Source organism: Cyprinodon tularosa, unplaced genomic scaffold (genome assembly GCF_016077235.1).
Source record: "Cyprinodon tularosa strain WSP-4 unplaced genomic scaffold, ASM1607723v1 ctg1206, whole genome shotgun sequence".
NCBI classification, from domain to species: Eukaryota; Metazoa; Chordata; class Actinopteri; order Cyprinodontiformes; family Cyprinodontidae; genus Cyprinodon; species Cyprinodon tularosa.
This window is the reverse complement of record NW_024038011.1, coordinates 143,356-164,934: the sequence shown is the minus strand read 5'-3', so window position 1 is coordinate 164,934 and position 21,579 is coordinate 143,356. Positions and strand designations below refer to the sequence as shown.

The window sequence follows — 21,579 nt, the reverse complement described above, 5'->3', positions numbered from 1 at the left end:
CCGCAGGAGTCCCTCAGCGCTGCAGTCAGAGCCGCAGGATTGCAAATGAAGCGCGCATGCGCCGGGATTGACGGCGCAAATTGATCACAATAATTAAAATAGCCTGCGCTTTGTAAAGCGAAAAAAGTCGTAACATGCAACTTTTGAAAAAACAAATGAACATGGCACGGAAGCACCACTGTTATGACGCAGCACCTGAAAAGAAAACATGCTGGAGCCTTCGATGGCAGTGAAGAGAGCTGATCAGCAGGATGAGTAACCATGTTTGTTTCGTTTTAAAGTGGGGAAACGTAACGTTAGTTTCTCAGGTAGCTCATCTGATGCTTTCCTTACCTTGTTAGTAGGTTACAGACAGTGATAAGGTTGGCTACTTATTTTACTTTTAATTTCATTTGAATTAGCTTAGGCAGCGTTTATATTTTCTTTATAAATAAATTAACTTGCAAATTATGAGGGCAAGGCTTTTAAAGTTTAAATCTTCTGGCAAAGATAAAGTAAAGATCCTGCAATTTATGGAAGTAAAGCAGAATAAAATCCAGCAAGATCAGTAATATGTCAATTAATTATATGCCACATTCCCATGTAAATATCTGTCTTTGGAGGATGTGTTTTTTAGCACCCCTAGTTCTCTCATTTTTATTCCAAATACAATTTATAATTTGAATCACAGGGCTATTTTTATCTCTATGGTTCAGTATTTTCTCAAGTAGCAACTTTAACTGCTATACTTTCCTGTCTTAAAAGGCAGAACTCTTCTAGTCTAAAAAAAACTCATTTGTTGAAATGGGGGGGCCTATTGTTTGAACCCCTTAGGGGCTTTAAAAACAAAAATGTCTTTTTTTGCGCTTTATGAAACAAAGTACCCTATATTTTGTGGATGTACAGCTACATTTCTCATGTAAATTTGCATAGTTTGAACACAAACATTTATTTTTCATATTGCACCAGTACAGTTAATGAGCAACCTGTACTTGTGTGCTTGTTTGTTCTGTCTAAAAATTTTTATTTTGGAATAAAGAGGTTAATATAAAAAATATTTTTTGTCCGATTCATCGATTTATCGAAAAAATAATCGGCCGATTCATCGATTTTTAAAATAATCGTTAGTTGCAGCCCTAATATATATGTATATATATATATATATATATATATATATATATATATATATATATATATATATATATATATATATATATATATATATATATATATATATATATATATGTGTCTGTTTCTTTGTGTGTGTGTGTCTGTGTGTGTTTTTGTGTTCAATTTGATGTCAGTCCAATCTTTGAGCTTATCTGGAAAGGTTGCCTACGAGGTTTAGAAGTTGGTTTATGGTATTTTTTCTTTTTGCATTTTTATAAGAGGGACATTTGTCAGGTCACTGATTTGGACAAGAAGGCCTGGCTCTCACTCTACACTCTTATTCATCCACCAGGTCTTATTCATCCACCAGATTGAGGTCAAGTCAAATAAGAGTCCAGCCAAATTTCTCCATACCAGATTCTCTCATTCATATCCTTATAGACCTTGCTTTGTTCACTGGTGAAGAGTCATGTTGGAAGAAGAAAAGGCCAGCTCCAAACTGTTCCCACAAAGAAGCAAGCATTGAATTGTCCAAAACATCTTGGTATGCTGAAGCATTAAAAGTTCCTTTCACCGGAACTTAGCCCATAATCCCCCCTCAACCAAACTTTACACTTAGCATAATGCGGTCATACAAGTACCATTCTCCTGGCAACTGCCAAACCCAGACTCGTCCATCAGATTTAGAGATGTTGAACTCCAATTACCTGACACTATGCATTGCCCTTAGTGATGTTTAGCCTGGATGCAGCAGCTCCTAACCTGACTCCGCCAGATGGATTTGCTCCGCATATCCATCTGGAAACCTTCCGTTGAAGTAATTTTGGGAAGGGGCGAAAATACTGGTTAGCTGATTGGCCTATGTTGGTGATAGATGGGCCAAATAAACCAATCAGATCAACGAAGCATATGACTTACTAATAGAGCGACGATGAAAACACAACCACAAGCCAGGCACAAGCCAATTGATAGATCAAACTCTTGCCGAAAACAGTCGGGAGAAGAGCAAAAACATCTTTTCCTCTGAGAAAAGCCTCAAGAGCAGTGTTTTACTCTTCTTTCAGTGGACAAATACTCTGTAATTCCGATAAAACTTGCTCGATAGCCACGCTAACGCTAGTTTCATCGGCTGAAGCCGCCATGTTCTTTAGACTGAACTGTCGCGCTTCTCGTTGCGTCACACCTAAATCCGTCTCAAAGCCAACGCTGACTGGACGTTCGTTTGGTGAACGGCTCCAAATTTTCTTTAACGGAGAGTAGCCAGACTGATCTGCTAGTGAAACCTTGAAAGCTCGCGAGATCAGGATGGTCTCACGAGGCTAGCAGCTCCAACAAGGAAAGCCAAATCATGAAGCTCTCTGTGCCTTGTTCCTTAACTAGTATGAAGGCTACATGGGGTTTAGAAGTGTGTAGCGATTGGATGTGAAGTAAACTGGCAACCTTTTTTCACTATGCGCCTCACCGTCCATGGAGCCTTCTCTGTAAGTTACATCTACCACTTTGTGACTATATTCTCAAACACTTTTTCCCTATCATACAGCTGACAGTTGACTGTGAAATATTTAGGAGAGAGGAAATGTCATAACTGGATTAATTGCACAGGTGATCACAGTTCCACATCCTAAAACTGACCCATTCTTTCAAATTTTTTTATAACAACAGTCTGCATGCCTATGTGCTTCATTTTATTCACCTGTGGCTATTTAAATGATTGGAACACTTGAATCCAATAATTTGGATTGGTGAACAAATACTTTTTTGCTAGACTGAAGGAAAGCATAGAGGCACTAATCATGGTAGTACATGGTACCTTACAAGGTAAGTTTCCAGATGCAGGCTATATAATGAGGCCCATAAACAAGTCAAAATCTCACAGCAGGATGTCTGACACTAAAAGGGAAAGGAATACACCATAACCAAGTGGCTGGTATAGTGTACACCAGATGAGATTATGAACTGAAACCCCTAAGTCAAAATGGTGTTCACATGAAGGAGATAAGACAGAGCTAAGATATTAATAAACTTTCAGATACAAAAAAGACAAAACAGTAGTTCACAATCAACTGGACATGTGATCTTCTATAAGCAGCTAAGGACAGCCGCAGTGAATATTATATGCAACGAGAAGCTTCCTGATAGTCAGTGCTGAGACATGGTTCTAGACTAAAAGATGTTGACAGCTGGTTTGGCTCCACACACTGTGTTTAACCTCCTCTGAGCAGAACTAACACAAGGAAACATGTCACGGCTGGGTAGGTGTGAATTGAATCCGGCTGCTGGAATCCAATAGAGGGCCAAAGTGATCCACTAATGTTTTGTTCAGCTTAATTGAGCGTTGTCCCTTCAACTAAGCCTCACATCTTCATCTTGCATCTAATAGCTCCTTCTTTCATAAAGTTTCATAAAATGGATAAAGTAATTAGATTTTTAAAAGAAGGAGCTATTAGATGCAAGGAGGCGATCAAAAAAATACAAAGTCTTTGTCCAGAAAAATTTAAAACTCAGTTTTTTCTACCCAATATGTAGATCACAGAACTAATATACAGCAAATACAAGGAAATCACATAACAAACAGCTATAGTTTCTCTTTACTTCACCTGCAGAGTGGATCCGCACGACAGACTGCTCGTAGCTCCAAACAGTTGGGCTTCACCTTATCTACGTAAGAGCAATCAGGAACTATCGTCTGCCTGCGTCTCTCAGCACAGCCTTCAGACTGGCAGGGACAGAAGATGAGCCGTTGGCTGAGCCCTGAGGGCACGCGATCCAGGAAGGCCCTCAGAGTCTTGTGGCAGCGCTTCTTGTTGCAGCTCTCCCCTTTATTGGTGTCCTTGCTGCAGGTTGTGATGTAGCTGCTACGGTGCCTCTTGCAGATGCCGTTCAGGTTGCAAGCTTTGGTCGCGTCAAGGCAAGGGTTGCAAACTTTCTCCCCTTCTGGACACTGAAAGGGCTTTGGGTTCAGTGTGTGCATCCCTAAAAATAAATACATGAAGAGAGAAGACAAGAGAGGACACATTGTAATGACAGTCAGCGACTCAAAAGGAAAATGAACACATTTGTTGCAGTTGTGTGGCTACAATTACAATCAATATTCAAGTCATGAAAAAAAAAACTTTTGTTTTTATAAGCTAAAATGAATAACCATCAAAATCTACTGGAGTAAAAATCTAAATATGTCACTGTGTCGTAAATGTGACAATAGAATATCCCTGATTTATACCATCACAGCAATAACCAGAAGTGTTGACACAAGGCATGATTGATGGAAGCTTCCATGTTACCTCAATTTTTACTCAACCTAAACATTTCATCTGAATCTAGCACTCATCAATAAAAAGGAAGATTTTTCCAACCTGTTATCTGTAGCCGACAGGAGTGACACGCCATGTGGTCCTCTACAGCTACAGCCCACTCGCTTCAATTTGAAATATGTAGTGAGTTTGGAGATGATATTCAGCATACTTTGGTTGTATCAAGTGGTTATTTTAGCTCCTGTTGCCCCTCAATCATCTTGAGCCAGCTGGCCCATTCTCGTTTAATCTCTAACATCAGCACTGCAATTTTGTCAACAAGAGTGCAGCTAGCTGGATATTTTTTATTTTTTGGACCATTCTCTGTACAACAGAGGGATGGTTGTGTACGAAAAACAAAACAAAACAAAACAAAAGAAAGGTATATCTGTCTCTAGTGACCACAGCACCTCCAAAAGGATCTAATTCAAATTTCTTATCCATTTTGTTCAGTTTATTATTTGCTCAGTTTAATCTTAAGCAAGTTTTCCCTATCATGTAAAGAAGCTCCAAAGTACCTGCTGGCTGACTGTCTGATTTAATGTTAGTTTGAAAAGTAATGAACAGGTCTACATATTAAAAAGCGAGTGATATAGAAATATATGTTATATGGTTTATTAAGGAACTGCACGGTTGTGTAAAAAAACTGATCAAACCCTGGCCTACACTTTCTGCATGGAGTTTGAAGAGGTTAGGGATTATGTGTGTCAAATATATACATGAATATATACATGTATATATACGTGTATAAAATGTTGTACAATACTACCCACCTCTCCAGATATTTCCACCTGGTATGTGTCTTCCAGCTGTTTTGGGTGTGGGGCGCACACAGGACAATCAGTGTTTATGACAGCACTACTTTTAGGTCATGTAGGAGGAGCCCCACTGAAATTTTACTTATTGCTGGCTTAAATAATCTCTATGCTATGCATAAATAACTGTCTTTAATAACAGCTTCGATCAAACAGATACTAGTTACTGATGTGTGAAAATGAACTTAAAGGAAAGTAAATAAAGAGATCATGCTACCCCCCAACCATTTTGGTCAAAATTCACTAACTGATAATGCTGCAGTACCTACTCAAGCACAACCTGTGCCGTACCCTGCTGTGGAGCATCTGACTTTTCAGCATTGATCTCACATCATTTTATGAAGCGCTGATAGAAAAAAAATCACCTCTGCTTCGCCAAACAGATGCAAGCAAGCAGAAGGATGCCTGCAGCCAGGCCTGTCCACTCAAACTAAATCAATCCAGTCTGTCTCAGACCTTGAGTAAAATATAAATAAATTAAGCTATGATTTCAGATTAGATGTTAATCAATTATTCACCAACTGTTGACAGTTGATGTGATTACTCTAATATCAGGTAATTATCAGGTTGTCAAAGAGACTCACCTCATATTAATACTTTGACTAAGACCAGAAATCTCTAATTTTTTTGTTCTTTTCAAGAAGCCATATAAAAACAGAAGATGTCGAAGATGCTTGAGGAAAACTAGTATACTACATCCAGAGTTTGTGCAAAATACTGTTTAATCTTCATAGGATATGCTTAGTTCAGGGAGTCAACATAGTAACAGCAGTGCATCATTGTCTGAGTGCCAAATGTCCTTGATACTGTTGAACTTATTTATTTCTGAAAGACAACAAAACTGAAAAATCTCAATTACTCATCCAGCTGCACATAAGGATTTATAGTTAAGAGAAAAGGTTTTTTAGGTATCTTGAGGTTCCAAGATGCTGTAAAGCTCCCTTAAGAGAAAGACTGGTCTCGTGAAATATAATTGTAATAAAGCAGCTTCATGTTCAGTGGTGGCACCTATTTCTTGCATTGAGGGTATATTAGAGAAGTTAACCTCCTTTCCCCTGTAGATAATGATATTTCAGAGGTCGTGGCAGCATAGTGACACTGTGATAGATTCATCTCTTATTCAACAGAACCAATCTCCCTCCGTGTCTATCAGACGGCCTGCAGCAGCAAGAGGACCATTTTTTTTACAGGGGCTGCGCAACAGACACAGGATTGTTTCCCCATGGTGCACTGCATGTTATCAATCCTTGAAATTGGACGTGTGAGCACATCAAACCCCAGAAGAGGGATAAAAATAAGCAAATAAACAAAATTAATGATTATTTTTTCGGTTTCAGATTAGTTCAGGGAAACATACTTACAGCCCCATAAGACTAACAGAATTTTGAAGCTCATCCTAGAGGGACGCACATGTAAATAACCTTCCCTCTTAGCACTGCCTATGCTAAGATGGGTAATTTAGTAAGAACCTTGAAAGATAAGTGAGAGGTAAATAATACATCTTCAGCTTCTTTATTCTAATGTTATTTTGTCTTGACGGTTTTACCTGACATTTTCATCACCTAGAAGCTTAACTGTTCTTTCACCAACCAAGGAGTAACTATTAACCCCATGAATGGTGCATTAACTTTTGTATAACAGAGGATATTTTAGAATGTCAAAATGCATCTTAGTTAAGATAACTATTGTAGTGCCGTACAAAGTAGTGGAAGCAGCAGCCAACCCCTGTGTATTAATAGTAAGACTTGGTAAGTTTAGTGTCTGAAAACAAACTTTTCTTACATTTAACACTACAAGTTAAGAGGTTTGGGATTGGTAAACATGTAGGAATGAAAGACACAAGAAAAAGTAAAAGTCCAACAGAGATTTATGCCATAAGAGGTTTTGTTTATCTTCAACAGCCCTCTATCAGTAGAAAGAAAGAAGGAAATCAGACTGAACAACATAATAATCATCAGAACTATATAAGCTTAATGATATCACCTGTTTTTAATCATTAAGAATAAAACTCCAAGCTGAACTAAGGCCCACCCATCTTTCCTTTAGTAGCCCAGAAAAGAAAATATAATTGCAGCTTTTGTTCAGAATCCTATTTCTCCAACCTCCTGCTGAAAAGCCTAAAAGTCTGGCAAAGTACACTATCTGAATCCAAAATGAGCATGACCTTTTTGAGTACATTTGTGCACAAGGCATTAACAAAACTAAATGTTTAAATCCTTTTGCATGATAACTTTGACCTGAGGATATTTTATTTTTTGCAGAAGGTCAGTAGTTAACCACAGACAAAGCCCAGATGCATACCGGTAATATTTTTCTACATAAAAGCAATATTCAGAAATCCTGAATTTGGTTAAAGTTGTCCAAGTATATCCTATTTCTGGAGTTAAACATGTGTTTCTTTAAGCTTCATTTCATAGAATAGTTACACAGCTGCACCAATCAATCAATCAATTGATCGATCAGAACCAAACATCAAGAAGCATCTATCTGTCCGTCATTCTGTCTGTCAGTCCATCCGTCCACCAATCAATCAATCATTTATAATGTTGTTTGCACATAGACTGTAAAGACTAAGAATAACGTTGATATCTATAGCATCACTAATTATACAAAAGTTTACTCATGAATTCCTTAACTCCAGAGTCATATTTTACTACCTCCACAGCTTTACCTCTTACTTTAAGTGCACATCAATGTTTATATTGTATTTTAAGGGGTATTTGGGCCTTGTCCTTGTTGGAAATTTTTTTTTTCCAGTATGGATCTTGGAATTTTTACATAAAAAAAAACAAAAAACAAAACCAAAAAACTTGCTGGTACTGTAGTTGCGAACTTGCTTAGAACATTAGTTTCTTGTTTACCTATTGTGAACATGTGCAATATTGTGCCTACTATCAGGCAGTGTTGCCGTTGTAGATAAACACATGAGGGTTACAATTTGTAATAAACAGAGCAGAAAAAAGCATAAAACACAAAAATAACAAATAAAATGCCAACAGGATGCTGTGAATCAAAAAAAAGTCGTATGCAACAGGAATTGGCTACTTGCATAAAGATTTAAAGAATGCCAGGAATGTGATTATGTCCCTTTCAAAATGGAATTTAGGAAATTAGGCATTAGGCTAGTCCAAACAATAAAAATATATGTAATTTCCAGCTATAGAAAGTATGGACCAATCATTTTTTAAATTAAGCTTTATATCTTTTACAGGATCTAACTAACAAAAACTTAAAAGAGCAATCTGAAACCTGGCAAGGGCTTTAAACATATGCTGCCTTCATGAATAAAATAGTTTAAATTCAAAATTAAATTCCTTCTGAAATTATATTTACAGATTGGAATTAGCACTATGGTTTTCTGCCAGGGAATAGCAATTTTTGTGAATGCAAGAGTTTTCAAAGTAAAGAAATTTTCTGTGAGCAGCATCTAAAAATAGATATATTTTTGTGTGTATTGTACTGTAGCATCACCTATAGATTATAAGTAAATAAATCATAGGGAACAATGAGGGCTACAAATTAAAGCTTCCAGTTTGGCTCTAAAGTATATAAAATAATTTGTTTTTTAATCAGCACCAAACTGCATTTAATCATCTATAGCTCAAAACTACTGAATCAACAAACCTGTACTGGATAATTCCAGTTTCATGTTTGATATTAAGATTCATTTAACACAGTCTGAGATTACTTGTATAAATATTTTATTTATGATAACACAAATGACTAAGATAAGTTGTGTTTGGGGGAATTAAAAGAACAGAAGGGGGTAACCTATGTCGGCATTCAACCAAAGACCTTAATTGATCACCATGCACCAGTTTTTTGTGCCATATGCATGATAAACTTAGACCCTTCTGAGTGAATGAATCAACCGTATATGACAGGAGCAAATGAGTTGATATATTGTTATACTGAGAGCTGAAAAATTGATAATATTCACACAGTCTGCAACGAGGCTGAAACACGGTCCAAGTTTTACTTAAGTGGGCCGAGCTCATAGCAGGGCCAAGGGACACCAACACGGTCCAGCTGGTGTAAACGTTAGCAGGGCGACTGTCCAGTGGTTCAGGCTGCATTACATTGATGGATTGCAGCTTCTAAATCTCCCCTGGCCATCTGCAGCTATAATGTGGGCCACTGGGGGGGTCTGAGATGAAAAGAAAATAGGAGAAGGATGAGCTCCTACAATTTATCTGACCAAGCTGAGCTGAGCCTGCAAAGAAGGCTGCAACAATGAACAGATAGATTTTTACTACCTTTGACTGGGAAGCAAAGATTGAATCTGGTACTCTAACCAAAAACATGTCCTAGGGCAGGCATAAGACATAAAGCCCACTTGATAGCTCTAATGTTGTTACACTCTAATAGGATGGCATGCAAGTGCAGCAGGAGAAAGAAAAGGAAGGAGGCAAAGAGGTGGCGTTGAGAGGGGAAACATTTAGTATTGCGTTACAGAGTTATAATTGATTTTCCAAGTGCATCACAATACAGATTTTCAGAAAACACATTGTGCTGTAGTGTTCGGAGAAAGCAGCTAATAGGGAGATAGGACGAGGCATTTATAAATGGAAAAGGCTTTAAGAGCAGAGTGAAGACTTGTGGTGCTTGATTACTGTAGCAAATCTTGATTGAGGGATGAAGTGAGAGAACGCAAAGATTAAATGGCCTCTCACACAGACAAGCTGGAAAGCTTCCAATTAATGGAGCCTAAATCAGGAAAAATATACAATAGCTACACAGAATTATTAATGCAAATCATCAGCAGTTAAATCAACAGCTGTTAGTATAACAATATACATATCTATAAACATGGACATTACAAGGTGAAGCACTGAAAGAGTTTAAAGCCAGAAAAGTGGAAAGGTATATTAACTGACGACTTGATGTTGTATCAATATTTACCAAAAGTAATTCAGATATAGGAACAGACGGGTAAACACAATGTTAAAATTGGAGCCTAGCCTAGCTTGAAAGTTCAACTGAAGAAACTGATTACTTTCCCTCATTCACCTCCGACACAAGCTAATCAGCTTTGAACCACACCTCCACGGAAGCCCAATCAGCATCCATAGTTCATCTTAAAAGGTCTCCAATCCACAACTACCTTTGCTACCCAAAGCACATGCAGTGGTTGCACTAAGTCGATTCAGATGACCCTGATTCAACCCACCTACAGCCCCTCCTCCACCATGGTAGTTAAAGTGTGATTCCTCCCGGATTCTTACTGCATTCCCTGTCTCATCTCAACCGGTCTGGCAGAAGACCGGCATGTTGAGCCTGGTTCTGCCAGACGTTTCTTTCCAGTGGGGAGTTTTTCTTCTCCACTGTCACTTCATGCTTGCTCAACATGGACAGGTTCTCGCAAACTGTGTTATCCAAGCTGGACTCCCATCTTCCAGGTACCAGAGTGAAGCACCTAGTATCAGCTCACACTCTCCAATCAGCTCAAGCACACTGTCTCGCCAACCAGCAGTCTACACACTGACCAACTTCATCAATCAGTTCCTGCTTCCTGTTTGGACCTGTTCACTTCCTGTTTGGATTAACTGAGTGTGCAGCTGCTCAGAGGAACTCCATCTGAAGTTAAGTTATTTTCTCTGTGATATCTCTGTATCTAAGTAACTCTAACTGACTACTTTAAAACATAGCACCTTCTGCTAGTGATGGGCAAGTGAAGCCTCATGAAGCAATGAAGCTTTCCAACGCAAAGTGTTGAAAAAAGTTCATTACTCGATGCTTCATTCATCACTCACTAGTGACATCTGCTGGTGAAACTGTAACAGCCTTGTTACTCAGTTGGATCATACTTCCAAATATTAGGAAATGCAATATTGTCACAAAGTTTTCATCAAACTCATGTTTAGTAAAAGGAGAATCCTATTTAATTGTCATGTTTTAATGATTAAAATTATTTGTAGCCAATCTAATCCTTGACCATCAGTGGTGGTGTTAGGTTTTCTTTTATGTCATGGACTTATTAGACAATGAAGATATGTGTTACTTTAATGTATTGAGAACTGAGTGACTGTTGCTGCAGACTCTGTGTACTTTGAGCTTGAAACTTGCTTCCTTAAAGACAGAATTTGTTTAAAATCATCTCTTCCTAGGAGTTCTAGTTCTGATTCTTAATATTAAGCTACACATAGAGTTTGCCTCTTCTAATGGCTTTTAGTCTGGTTTTGATGTGTGATTCTGATGCATCTCCTGATTAAACAAAAGAAAATATAGAAATTTCTGGATTTTAGGTTTAATTGTTTTTATTTAGGAATAGGACTTTTTTCACAGTTTCAGGTTGTGATTGTGATCTGTCATCTCATAATACTCCCACATATGAGAGGTTTTTCTCTTTTTTGACGGCTCCATTACAACCACTGCTGATGAAAACTGTTCTGCTGATACCAAACCACCTACTACAACCCACAAAGCAACAGGATTCATCGCGCTTTTATTTTTGAAAACCGACACGCAAAATGAAGCAGTCACATGACCAATGCAATGCTAGGCCTCGTTTGTTGCCAGTCACGTGGTTTACAACAAGACAACACAGGCCTCGAAGCGGGGCTTCATTGACACGCCCCCTTATTACTCGGTACAAGCCTCGAAGCCTGGCTTCAGATAGCCCATCACTACCTTCTGCTGCACTTTTCTACTGAGCACTTGTCAGTTTCACACGGTTTTATTTCTGATAGCAAGGAGTAGCTAGCCTAGGCTAGCGCTAGCTTAGCATTGCTATGGCTTCTCTCTCTCCCTCCCTTGACTCTTTTCCAACTCTTCCTTCTTCCTCTCCTCTCTCCTGCTCTCTGTGTCAGATGTTCAGTTATTCCTCTGCCTCCTTTAGTGATAATGGGATGTGTAATAAGTGCAGTATTTTTGTAGCTTTGGAGGCGAGGGTGTCAGAGTTAGAATCCAGGCTTCAGGCTGTTGAACATCCAGGAGTTAAAGTAGGCCCCCCACGTAGCTGTCCTCCAAAAGTGCCTGAGCAGCCAGGCGATTGGGTAACTGTACGCAGAAAGCGTAGTCGTGGATCTCTGCCCACTGGTCACCACCAACCCGTTCACGTTTCTAACCGGTTTTCCCCACTCAGTGACACACCCACTGAGAAGCCCACTCTGGTGATTGGCAGCTCCATAGTCAGAAACGTGGCATTAGAGACACCAGGGACCATAGTCAAATGTTTGCTGGGGGCCAGAACGGGCGACATCAAATCCTACCTGAAACTACTGGCTAAGGATAAGGTTAAATACAGTAAGATTGTTATTCACGCTGGTGGTAATGACACCCGGTTACACCGATCGGAGGTCACTAAAATTAGTGTTGCTTCGGTGTGTAAGTTTGCCAAAAAAATGTCGGACTCCGTAATTTTCTCTGGTCCCCTCCCTGATCTGACCAGTGATGACATGTTTAGCCGCATGTCGTCATTCAACTGCTGGTTGTCTAGGTGGTGTCCTGAAAACAACGTGGGCTACATTAATAATTGGCAATCCTTTTGGGGAAAGCCTGGTCTGATTCGGAGAGACGGCATCCATCCCACTTTGGATGGTGCAGCTCTTCTTTCTAGGAATCTGGCCACATTTATTAGTCCCCCAAAACCCTGACCACCCAGGGTGCAGACCAGGAAGCAGAGTTGTAGTTTAACACACATCTCTGCAGCTTCTCTACTGTTACCCACTCTTTACTCCATCCAGACAGTGTCTTGCCCACGACCAAAATCTAATAAATTAGCAAAGATTCCCAAAGGAGTAAATCATGATAATCTAATTAAAATCAAAATAACTCCAATTGGGGAAAAAGTTAAAACAATTAAATGCGGTCTGTTTAACATAAGATCACTTTCCTCTAAAAGTCTACTAGTTAATGACTTGATTTGTGATAATCACATTGACTTGTTTTGCCTTACAGAAACCTGGGTGCAGCAAGAGGATTATGTGAGCATAAATGAGGCAACTCCTTCAAGCTATTTAAATTTTCACATACCCAGAAGTTCTGGGCGAGGAGGAGGAGTAGCAACAATCTTCCAGTCTGACTTACTGATTACTCCCAAAACAATTAATACCTACAACTCTTTTGAACATTTAACCCTTAATTTCCCTGATCCAAATTTCAAGGCAAGAAAACCTCTTCTTTTTGTAACTTTGTATCGTCCACCAGGTCCTTACTCTGAATTTTTAGATGAGTTTTCAGAGTTCCTTTCTGATTTGTTATTAAATACTGACAGGGTCATCATAGTGGGAGATTTTAACATCCATGCTGACATTGAAGGCGATAGCTTAAGAGCAGCCTTTAATGCTATCTTAGACACTATTGGCTTTGTACAGAGTGTGAGTGGTCCCACGCATTCTCATCTTCATACTTTGGATCTTGTGCTGACATACGGCATAGAATGTGAAGAAATAATAGTATTTCCTCACAACCCTGTCCTCTCTGACCACTTTCTAATAACCTTCAGGATTACTTTAACAGAGTTCTCCTCCCCCAAAAGAAGGTTCAATTTTAGTAGATCTTTATCAGATAGTGCAGTTATAAATTTTAAAGAATCTGCTTCACTTTCTCTCTCCTCTGTGTCGCTGCGCAGTGCTGCAGAGTGCAAAAGCATAGCTTATTCCCCTTCACAGGTTGATGATTTTGTTGATGGGGTTGCTAGTTCTCTGCGTATTGCCTTAGACAACGCAGCTCCTTTGAAAATGAAAACCGTTAAAAATAGAAAGCTTGCTCCTTGGTTTAATGCAGAGCTGCGTACTTTGAAGCAAAATGCTAGGAAACTGGAGAGAAAATATCGCTCCACAGGCCTGCGGGAGTCCTTCCTAGTCTGGAAAAATGGTTTACTGCTGTATAAGAGGACCCTTTGTAAAGCGAGAGCAGCATACTTCTCCTCATTAATAGAGGAGAATAAGAATAATCCTAGATTTCTTTTTAATACAGTTGCCAAACTCACCCAGAGCCATAGCTCTGTTGAACCGTCCATTCCACCTGCTCTTAGCAGCAATGATTTTATGGGATTCTTTATAAATAAGATTGATCTTATTAAAAATAAGATCATAAGCACTCCTCTATCCGCGATTGTACCTGAGGTGGTCATGGAATCTGAACCGGGTTTAGACTGCTTTGATCCAGTTGAACTTTCTGAATTAGCAAAATTATTGTCTTCATCTAAGCCTTCAACTTGTATGTTAGATCCAGTTCCAACCAGGTTATTTAAGGAGGTATTCCCTTTGATCTCCTCCTCCATTTTAGATGTGATTAATCTATCTCTGTTACAGGGATATGTACCTAAAGCTTTTAAGGTTGTTGTAATTAAACCTCTGCTTAAGAAACCGTCTCTTGACCCAGATGACTTGGTCAATTATAGACCTATATCCAATCTTCCTTTCTTATCCAAAATTCTTGAGAAAGTAGTTGCCAAACAAGTTTGCGATTACTTACACCATAATGAACTTTTTGAAGAGTTTCAGTCTGGCTTTAGAGCTCATCATAGCACTGAAACAGCTCTGCTGAAAGTCACTAATGATATTCTCATGGCCTCAGATAATGGACTTGTGTCTGTGCTCGTCCTGTTGGATCTTAGTGCTGCATTTGATACAGTTGACCATAATATTCTTTTAGAAAGACTTGAATATTTTGTTGGAATTAAAGGAACAGCACTAGACTGGTTTAAATCTTATCTATCTGATCGAATTCAGTTTGTTCATGTTAATGATAGATCTTCAACACGCTCAAAGGTTACCTGTGGACTACCACAGGGATCCGTGCTAGGACCAATTCTCTTTACTTTATACATGCTCCCAATTGGTAGAGTTATTAGACAGCATGGGATTAATTTCCACTGTTATGCTGATGATACCCAGCTATATCTGTCTATAAATCCAGATGAAGCTAACCCATTACATAGATTACAGGCATGTCTTGAAGACATAAAAACCTGGATGACTCTTAACTTTCTGCTTCTGAATGCAGACAAAACAGAAGTTACAGTCTTTGGACCAGAGTCTCTGAAAAAGAAACTGATTAGCCAGTCACTTCATTTGGATGGGATTAAACTGATTTCAGATAATAAAGTAAAAAAATCTTGGTGTTATTTTTGATCAGGACCTGTCATTTAAATCCCATATCAAAGAGGTTTCTAGAATTTCCTTCTTTCATCTGAGGAACATTGCAAAAATTAGAAATATCCTGTCCAGGGGTGATGCTGAGAAACTAGTCCATGCATTTGTTACTTCAAGGCTGGACTATTGTAATTCTTTACTATCAGGAAGTCCACAAACTGTAGTTAAAAGCCTTCAGCTGATCCAAAATGCTGCAGCCAGAGTTCTGATGAAAATGAAAAAGAGAGATCATATCTCGCCTATCCTGGCTTCTCTTCATTGGCTTCCTGTTAAATCAAGAATAGAATTTAAAATCCTCCTTCTCACATATAAAGCCTTAAATGGCCAAGCTCCATCTTATATCAGAGATCTGATTGTTCCTTATGTTCCTAACAGAGCACTTCGCTCTCAATCTGCAGGTTTACTAGTGGTTCCTAGAATTTCTAAAAGTAGAATGGGAGGCAGATCTTTTAGTTATCAGGCTCCTCTCCTGTGGAACCAACTACCAGTTTTAGTCCGTGAGGCAGACACCCTGTCTACTTTTAAGGCTAGACTTAAAACTTTCCTTTTTGATAACGCTTATAGTTAGAGTGGCTCAGGTTATCCTGAGCTATCTCTATAGTTATGCTGCTATAGGCTTAGACTTTTGGAGGACATAGGGACCCCCATTTCATCATTCTGCTTCATTCTCTCTCTGTTCTCCTATTCTGCAGAATCTGTTAGTTCAATCTCTAACCTTCTGCTCTCTCTGCTTTTCCTCAGAGTAGCTTTGCCTCGTCTGTTCCTGTTTGGCTGTGACGTCATCCTGGAAAGAAACATCAGCTGTGCTGCTTCCATCAACACCCTTGTTTATAGATGTTGGAGATCGGCCTGTTTTCCAGTGTGGTCCTGTTTCTCTGACCATGACTGAGTGGATGTGCTCTCTTCATCCTCTGACATGGGAGCTGCCTTGGAGCTTGTCTGCCTGGCTGTGTGTTTCCTGGACGGGGCCACCTTTTACAGCTGCTTTTTGTATCTCTGCTTCTGTCTCCTTGAACCCCAGTCGGCCTCGGCAGATGGCCGCTCACACTGAGCCTGGTTCTGCTGGAGGTTTCTTCCAGTTAAAAGGGAGTTTTTCCTCTCCACTGTCGCTACAAGCATGCTTAGTGTGAGGGATTGTATTTGAGTCAATGACTCAATGCAATCAACTGGTTTTCCTTAGATAGAAAACTTTGTATCTATTTGACTGTATGATCTGGTTGAACTGTAAAGTGCCTTGAGATGACATGTGTTGTGAATTTGGCGCTATATAAATAAACTGAATTGAATTGAATTGAATCAATCTACACTCCACCACAAGGTTTAGGCCTGGGGGGAAACATCCATGTTCTTTACTTCCATTCATCCATATCAAACAAAATTCAGCGCTAATGTTTCCAGCTGAGGTCTGAGCACCAAAGACTAAAGTAGTTCTCTCAATAAAATTCTTCTAATTGTCTTTTCTGTGCACGTGGGTTTTTTAGATTGAAGTATAAAATGCTTTTAAAAATCTAAGTCTTTAAATGCCAGAAAAAAAAAATCAAAGGGATCAGTTTTCTTAATGTGTGCATTGACCTTTACTAAGGTGATTGGTAAAGGTTGCCATGACCTTTTTTGGTTTTCCATTTTATTCAAAGAAAATGAGAATTAGTTCATGGACTAGGGAACCAATTTCAGAAAGACTAGGTGGTAAACTATGAACAGGTAAATAATTCAGACTTTTTAATTTAAATTAGTCCTCTGTGTCCCAGAAATTATTAGTTAGTATCATATAATGGTCTTGATGTTTTACCTTTAAATAGACCACAATAAATGTATCTCCTCTTTATGCATCATAAATCCGAGTTGTCTACATGAGATGCAGTGGAAGCAACCTACTATTTTTGGCAAACAAAAGAAGAGGGGTAAAAACAATGCGGTGAGACTGAAGTAATTGGTTGGAGAGACGGACGATCAGAAGCAAAAGCTACGTTCTGGCAAAAAAGAAGGCCAGTCAAAATGTTAGCAAAATGAAAAGAAAAAAAAACTTGTGTGAGTAAAAAGAAAAGCAGATAAAATGAGGAAAGTACTTTGTATTAGGATTTGGATACTTTTTTCTTAGAAGAGTAAGAGATTTTCTTTCTTAAATAATTGCTCCCGTCAGCCTAATTTAAATTCAGCCTTTCATATATCATCCCATACTCAAGGGACACTGCACAGGGGGGTGGGGGGTGGTTCAGGCCAGGTTAGGAGTATATACTTGACTTTGGTATGTTCTCAGTAATTAGGAAAGGTGCCAGAGTTTGGATTTAATACAGCCTAGGGTGAGCATGTGAGAGCTTGTTAGGAAAGTCTTTAGTCTGGACCCTGAGGAGTGTGTCAAGCATTTCCGTGTCAAAGGCCTCATCAGTCATTAGCTCTATACTCTGTCGCAGTGGGGATTTCCAGAGGGGAGGAAAAGGAGCCGAGCTGAATCTACAAAATCATCTCTTTAAGCTTTACCGAGCGGGTTATGTGAGGGAATTTCATAAAAGGCAAGCTGGTTGAGTTCAGGTTGAGAAGTGTTTACAAGTGAAAATGAAATAAATGCAGCAAACCAAAGCAGCATGAGAGTGAGAGGCATCGAGAAGTCATTGACATTGTGAGAAAGCAAAAATATGTTTACAAGAAGAACTCTTAAGATGAAAATACCCTTTCAGATAAGTTATCAATCATTGTAAGCACATCTACATACCTTTAAAAAGTTTTTCAAAATTATGTGATGACACACAAAGCTTTGAAACACTCTAACAAGCTATGCATGTTAAGGTTTGCTTGTGCAATATTGTTTTAATGATCAGTTCCACTGTTCATTATCAGGGTTCAAGTCAGCTGAAACAACACATTCTCCCCCCTGATGCTAGCTTTCTATGTAAAAATGCTGACTATTGCAACAAGAATTGGAACAATTCTCATTACAAATCCACTGAGGGACAAGCTAAGGCTTTACTAAGAGTGAACTGATTAGGAAATGCACACAGGATAATGAAGCATATTAGCAAAAGCAATATGAACACACATGGGGACGGCTCCAGGCATACACAAAACTAATCTTGCACAAACCCATGCAAAGCTACTCTTGCACCCCAAAGCACTCTAGCCCTTTGGTGTATATATGCAAACATGAAAACAAAGCAAAAAAAAAACCCAAACTCCTAGTGCTTGCCTTAGTAATGACTGTTATGACAATGGCATGGAAATGTCAAACATTTGCTGTGGAATACTTAACAGGGCTGGTGAGCTGTTCCGTCTCTATGGCTGTACTACAAGCAGGCTTCTGGATTTAATTGGATGGTGGACATAGCCAGCTGAGAGGTGAGGGGCTTAAGAGGAGAGGTGGAGGGTCTAACTGAAGCATGTTAAAGTTAATTCCAAGAGGGACCCTAAAAAGATTGATTCTCTGCTGCCCTCTACTTTTAATAAGTTAATCAACTCAGTACTGGGCCAAGAGAACAAAACGGTGCACCGGGTCAGGTTACAACTATTCTAAATATTATCTGTGCAGAACAATAACTATTTGATCTTTGATTCAGGTGAACCTTTAATTTTTTTATTTTCTTAACTGTGAATGTTTCCTTAATAATGGCTTTTAACCAATATTTTATGCTTTATGCTTTGCATTTTTTAAACAATCAAACAATACAAACCATTTCTAAGGCGTAGCACGGAAAGCTTAGAAAGTATACACTTTTTTTGTTTGTTTTTTCATGTTTTTGCTATAAAAAAATTACAAAATTAAGGTTGTTTTTTTTTCAAGAAGTGTCTGTGGTGATTTAGGTCAAGCTTGATTCCATACTCACTGCAGATTGTTTATGCAGAGAACTCCATGCTCCAGTAAACCCATGCATTTCTAGCAAGAGAGAAATTTACTTGAAGGGCAGAATAATAAGCAAAGTAAAACAAAAATAAATCTCAGGATGGCATGTTATGGTTTTAGATTTGGGACTAGTCTTTATGGCAATATCATGTTTTCTATTGTTAACCGTAGGCTGCCCCATAGTCCTGAAATAAAACTAATTCCTGCTATTTATTTCAAACAGCAGTCTGGTATATATTAAGAAGCTAAAATGGATTTATATAAGCTGATACATGATCAGTGAGACCAGTTTCTGTGTTGTAAGCAGTTGCAACCTCAAAGTGCTTATGCAGTATAGAGCATGGAAACAATTATCCAGCCATGAAACATATGTATCAGTGTTGTAACAAGAATATTGTGTGATATGAAATTGGCTCCAAAACAGTGAACTATGTTTCATGATTTCCTATCCAGTAACTTTCAGGAAGCCAAAGTAATTTACATTTAACATCCTTGCATTTCTGTTGATGCTCTTATTTGAAAAGATGAAAGGAAGTCCCATCTGAGTGACAGTAAATAGAGTGACAGATATGATATAAACGTTTTAAAAGTATGAAAATACCACAATTGGTTAGCAGTAGCAAACCTTAAGCTGGCGACTTTATAGCTACTTTTTGGCACTACACTAAAGTAGTACTTCTCATGATTTCATTGACTCTGAACTACATATAACCATCTGTAGTTTAACCTCTTAAAATTTTTTTCAGTTTGAATTTAATGAAGCTTCATTCTATTTACCAAACCTAAGTAGAGGGGAACTTTTAATGCTTGCTTGGAATAAGGATTATGATGGGGAAAATAAAAACAAACAGAAAAAATAAAGTATGTGGAGAAGTCAGGCCTGTTGGGTTTTTTGATTAAACCTTTACTCCATTTAAAAAATAAATGCAAATATTAAACTGGTTTTATACGTTGTCTTGCTTTTTAAAGCCTGAACCTTTTATGTTTAGTGAGCTGCAAGTATTTTCATACTCCCAGTCTGTATACTGTAGATCTTTATACCACTATAAATTTTTATCTTTTTTTCCATTTTAAAATTCAGCTGAAATGAAAAAAGTAATAGATTTCCCGCTAATGCAATTGATTACATCATACTTGAAACAACAGACATAGTTATAGATGTGGTTATAAAAAAATAGTGTAATCATTAGACTTTCTTTTTTTTTTCAGTCATTAGACCGTAATGACTGACTAATAAAAAGGTTTGGAACCAAGAAGGAGATGCTGTACTTTTATTTTTATTTAGTTTCCACTCAGTTGGATAGGAAATAGGAAATAGGAACAAGGGGAGGAGCACAACAGAGTGGACATGGCATCATCTAAGCTGTGTTTCCGTGAATGCCTAGAGTGCAGCAGTCTAAAGGCTTTAGAAGGAAACGCTTTATTAAAATGAGTGGCTGGAAACTCTAACGCAGTGTTTCCCAATCTTTTTTGATTAGTGTACCCCTTTAGGCATTTTTTCGTGCCATGAGTACCCCTTTCAGTGAAAAGTATTTATGATTGTCCAAAATTGGAATGTACATTAACTGAAATAAAGACTATTTTACTGAATCATTTATTTTGAGCATTTCATTTAAAAAAAGATAGGCTTTCCATCTCAAAATAAAAAAAAAACAAACAAAAGTATGTGGCCTAGAAGTTAGTAAGGAACAAAAAAAAATCATAATATAACCCTCTATTTATAAAACTGGAGCTTGACTGAGTAATTCCCTCATAATCACATTTAAACTTGATTAGTTAAACTGACTTTATTATTTTTTACTTTATTTTCATCAAGAAACCTGAGCTGCTTTGAGGAGCTCCTATAGCTCAGTGTGAAAAACAGCAAATCCCAGGCTGTTCTCTACATCCAGTCTGTTCCTTTGTTTGGTTTTGATGTGTGTCAAAGCTGAAGGTGAACTCAGAGAATAACTTACTTTTTGGTTGAAAAAATCTTGTATTTTTTTATGGGTGCTCACAAAGCATAACAGATCCAGCCCTATTTTACTTTACTACCTAAGAACAGAAATATTTTCAGGTACCCCTTGCACTGCACTCGCGGACCACTAGGGGTATGCGTACCCATAACATTTGTCAGGGAAATCTGGATTTAGTTTTGCTGACAGAATTAGACAGAAAAAAAATGCTCTTTTCCAACACAGGTTAACAATTTATTAAAATCAAATAAGTCTAAAGGATGAGAGAATAGAATCTGGTACACTTGAAGCTCAAGTCAATATCTAGTATTTCAAACTTTTATATCCCTCTGATAGAATGCAATTTTCCTACTCGTGACTATTTCCTGATTATTGCCTGGATGAAATAATGAACCCCTCTGGAAAAAAGAGACACATGTTAAAGTGAGACAGTCATTGAAATCTCTTCTTCAAAGGAACAGGTTTGCAATATCTGTCTCCCCTCAAAGAGCTGTGGAT

General features: G+C 38.3%; 1 protein-coding gene across 1 annotated transcript in view; it reads right to left on the bottom strand.

The window, feature by feature from the left end:
- The window catches only part of LOC119776422 (GDNF family receptor alpha-2-like), a 106,478-nt gene that overhangs the window by 27,077 nt on the left and 57,822 nt on the right, over positions 1 to 21,579 (bottom strand). The window contains exon 4 of the mRNA XM_038274813.1: positions 3,687 to 4,062. Coding sequence (XP_038130741.1) covers positions 3,687 to 4,062 — 376 coding nt within the window. The remainder of the gene's footprint in view (positions 1 to 3,686; positions 4,063 to 21,579) is intronic.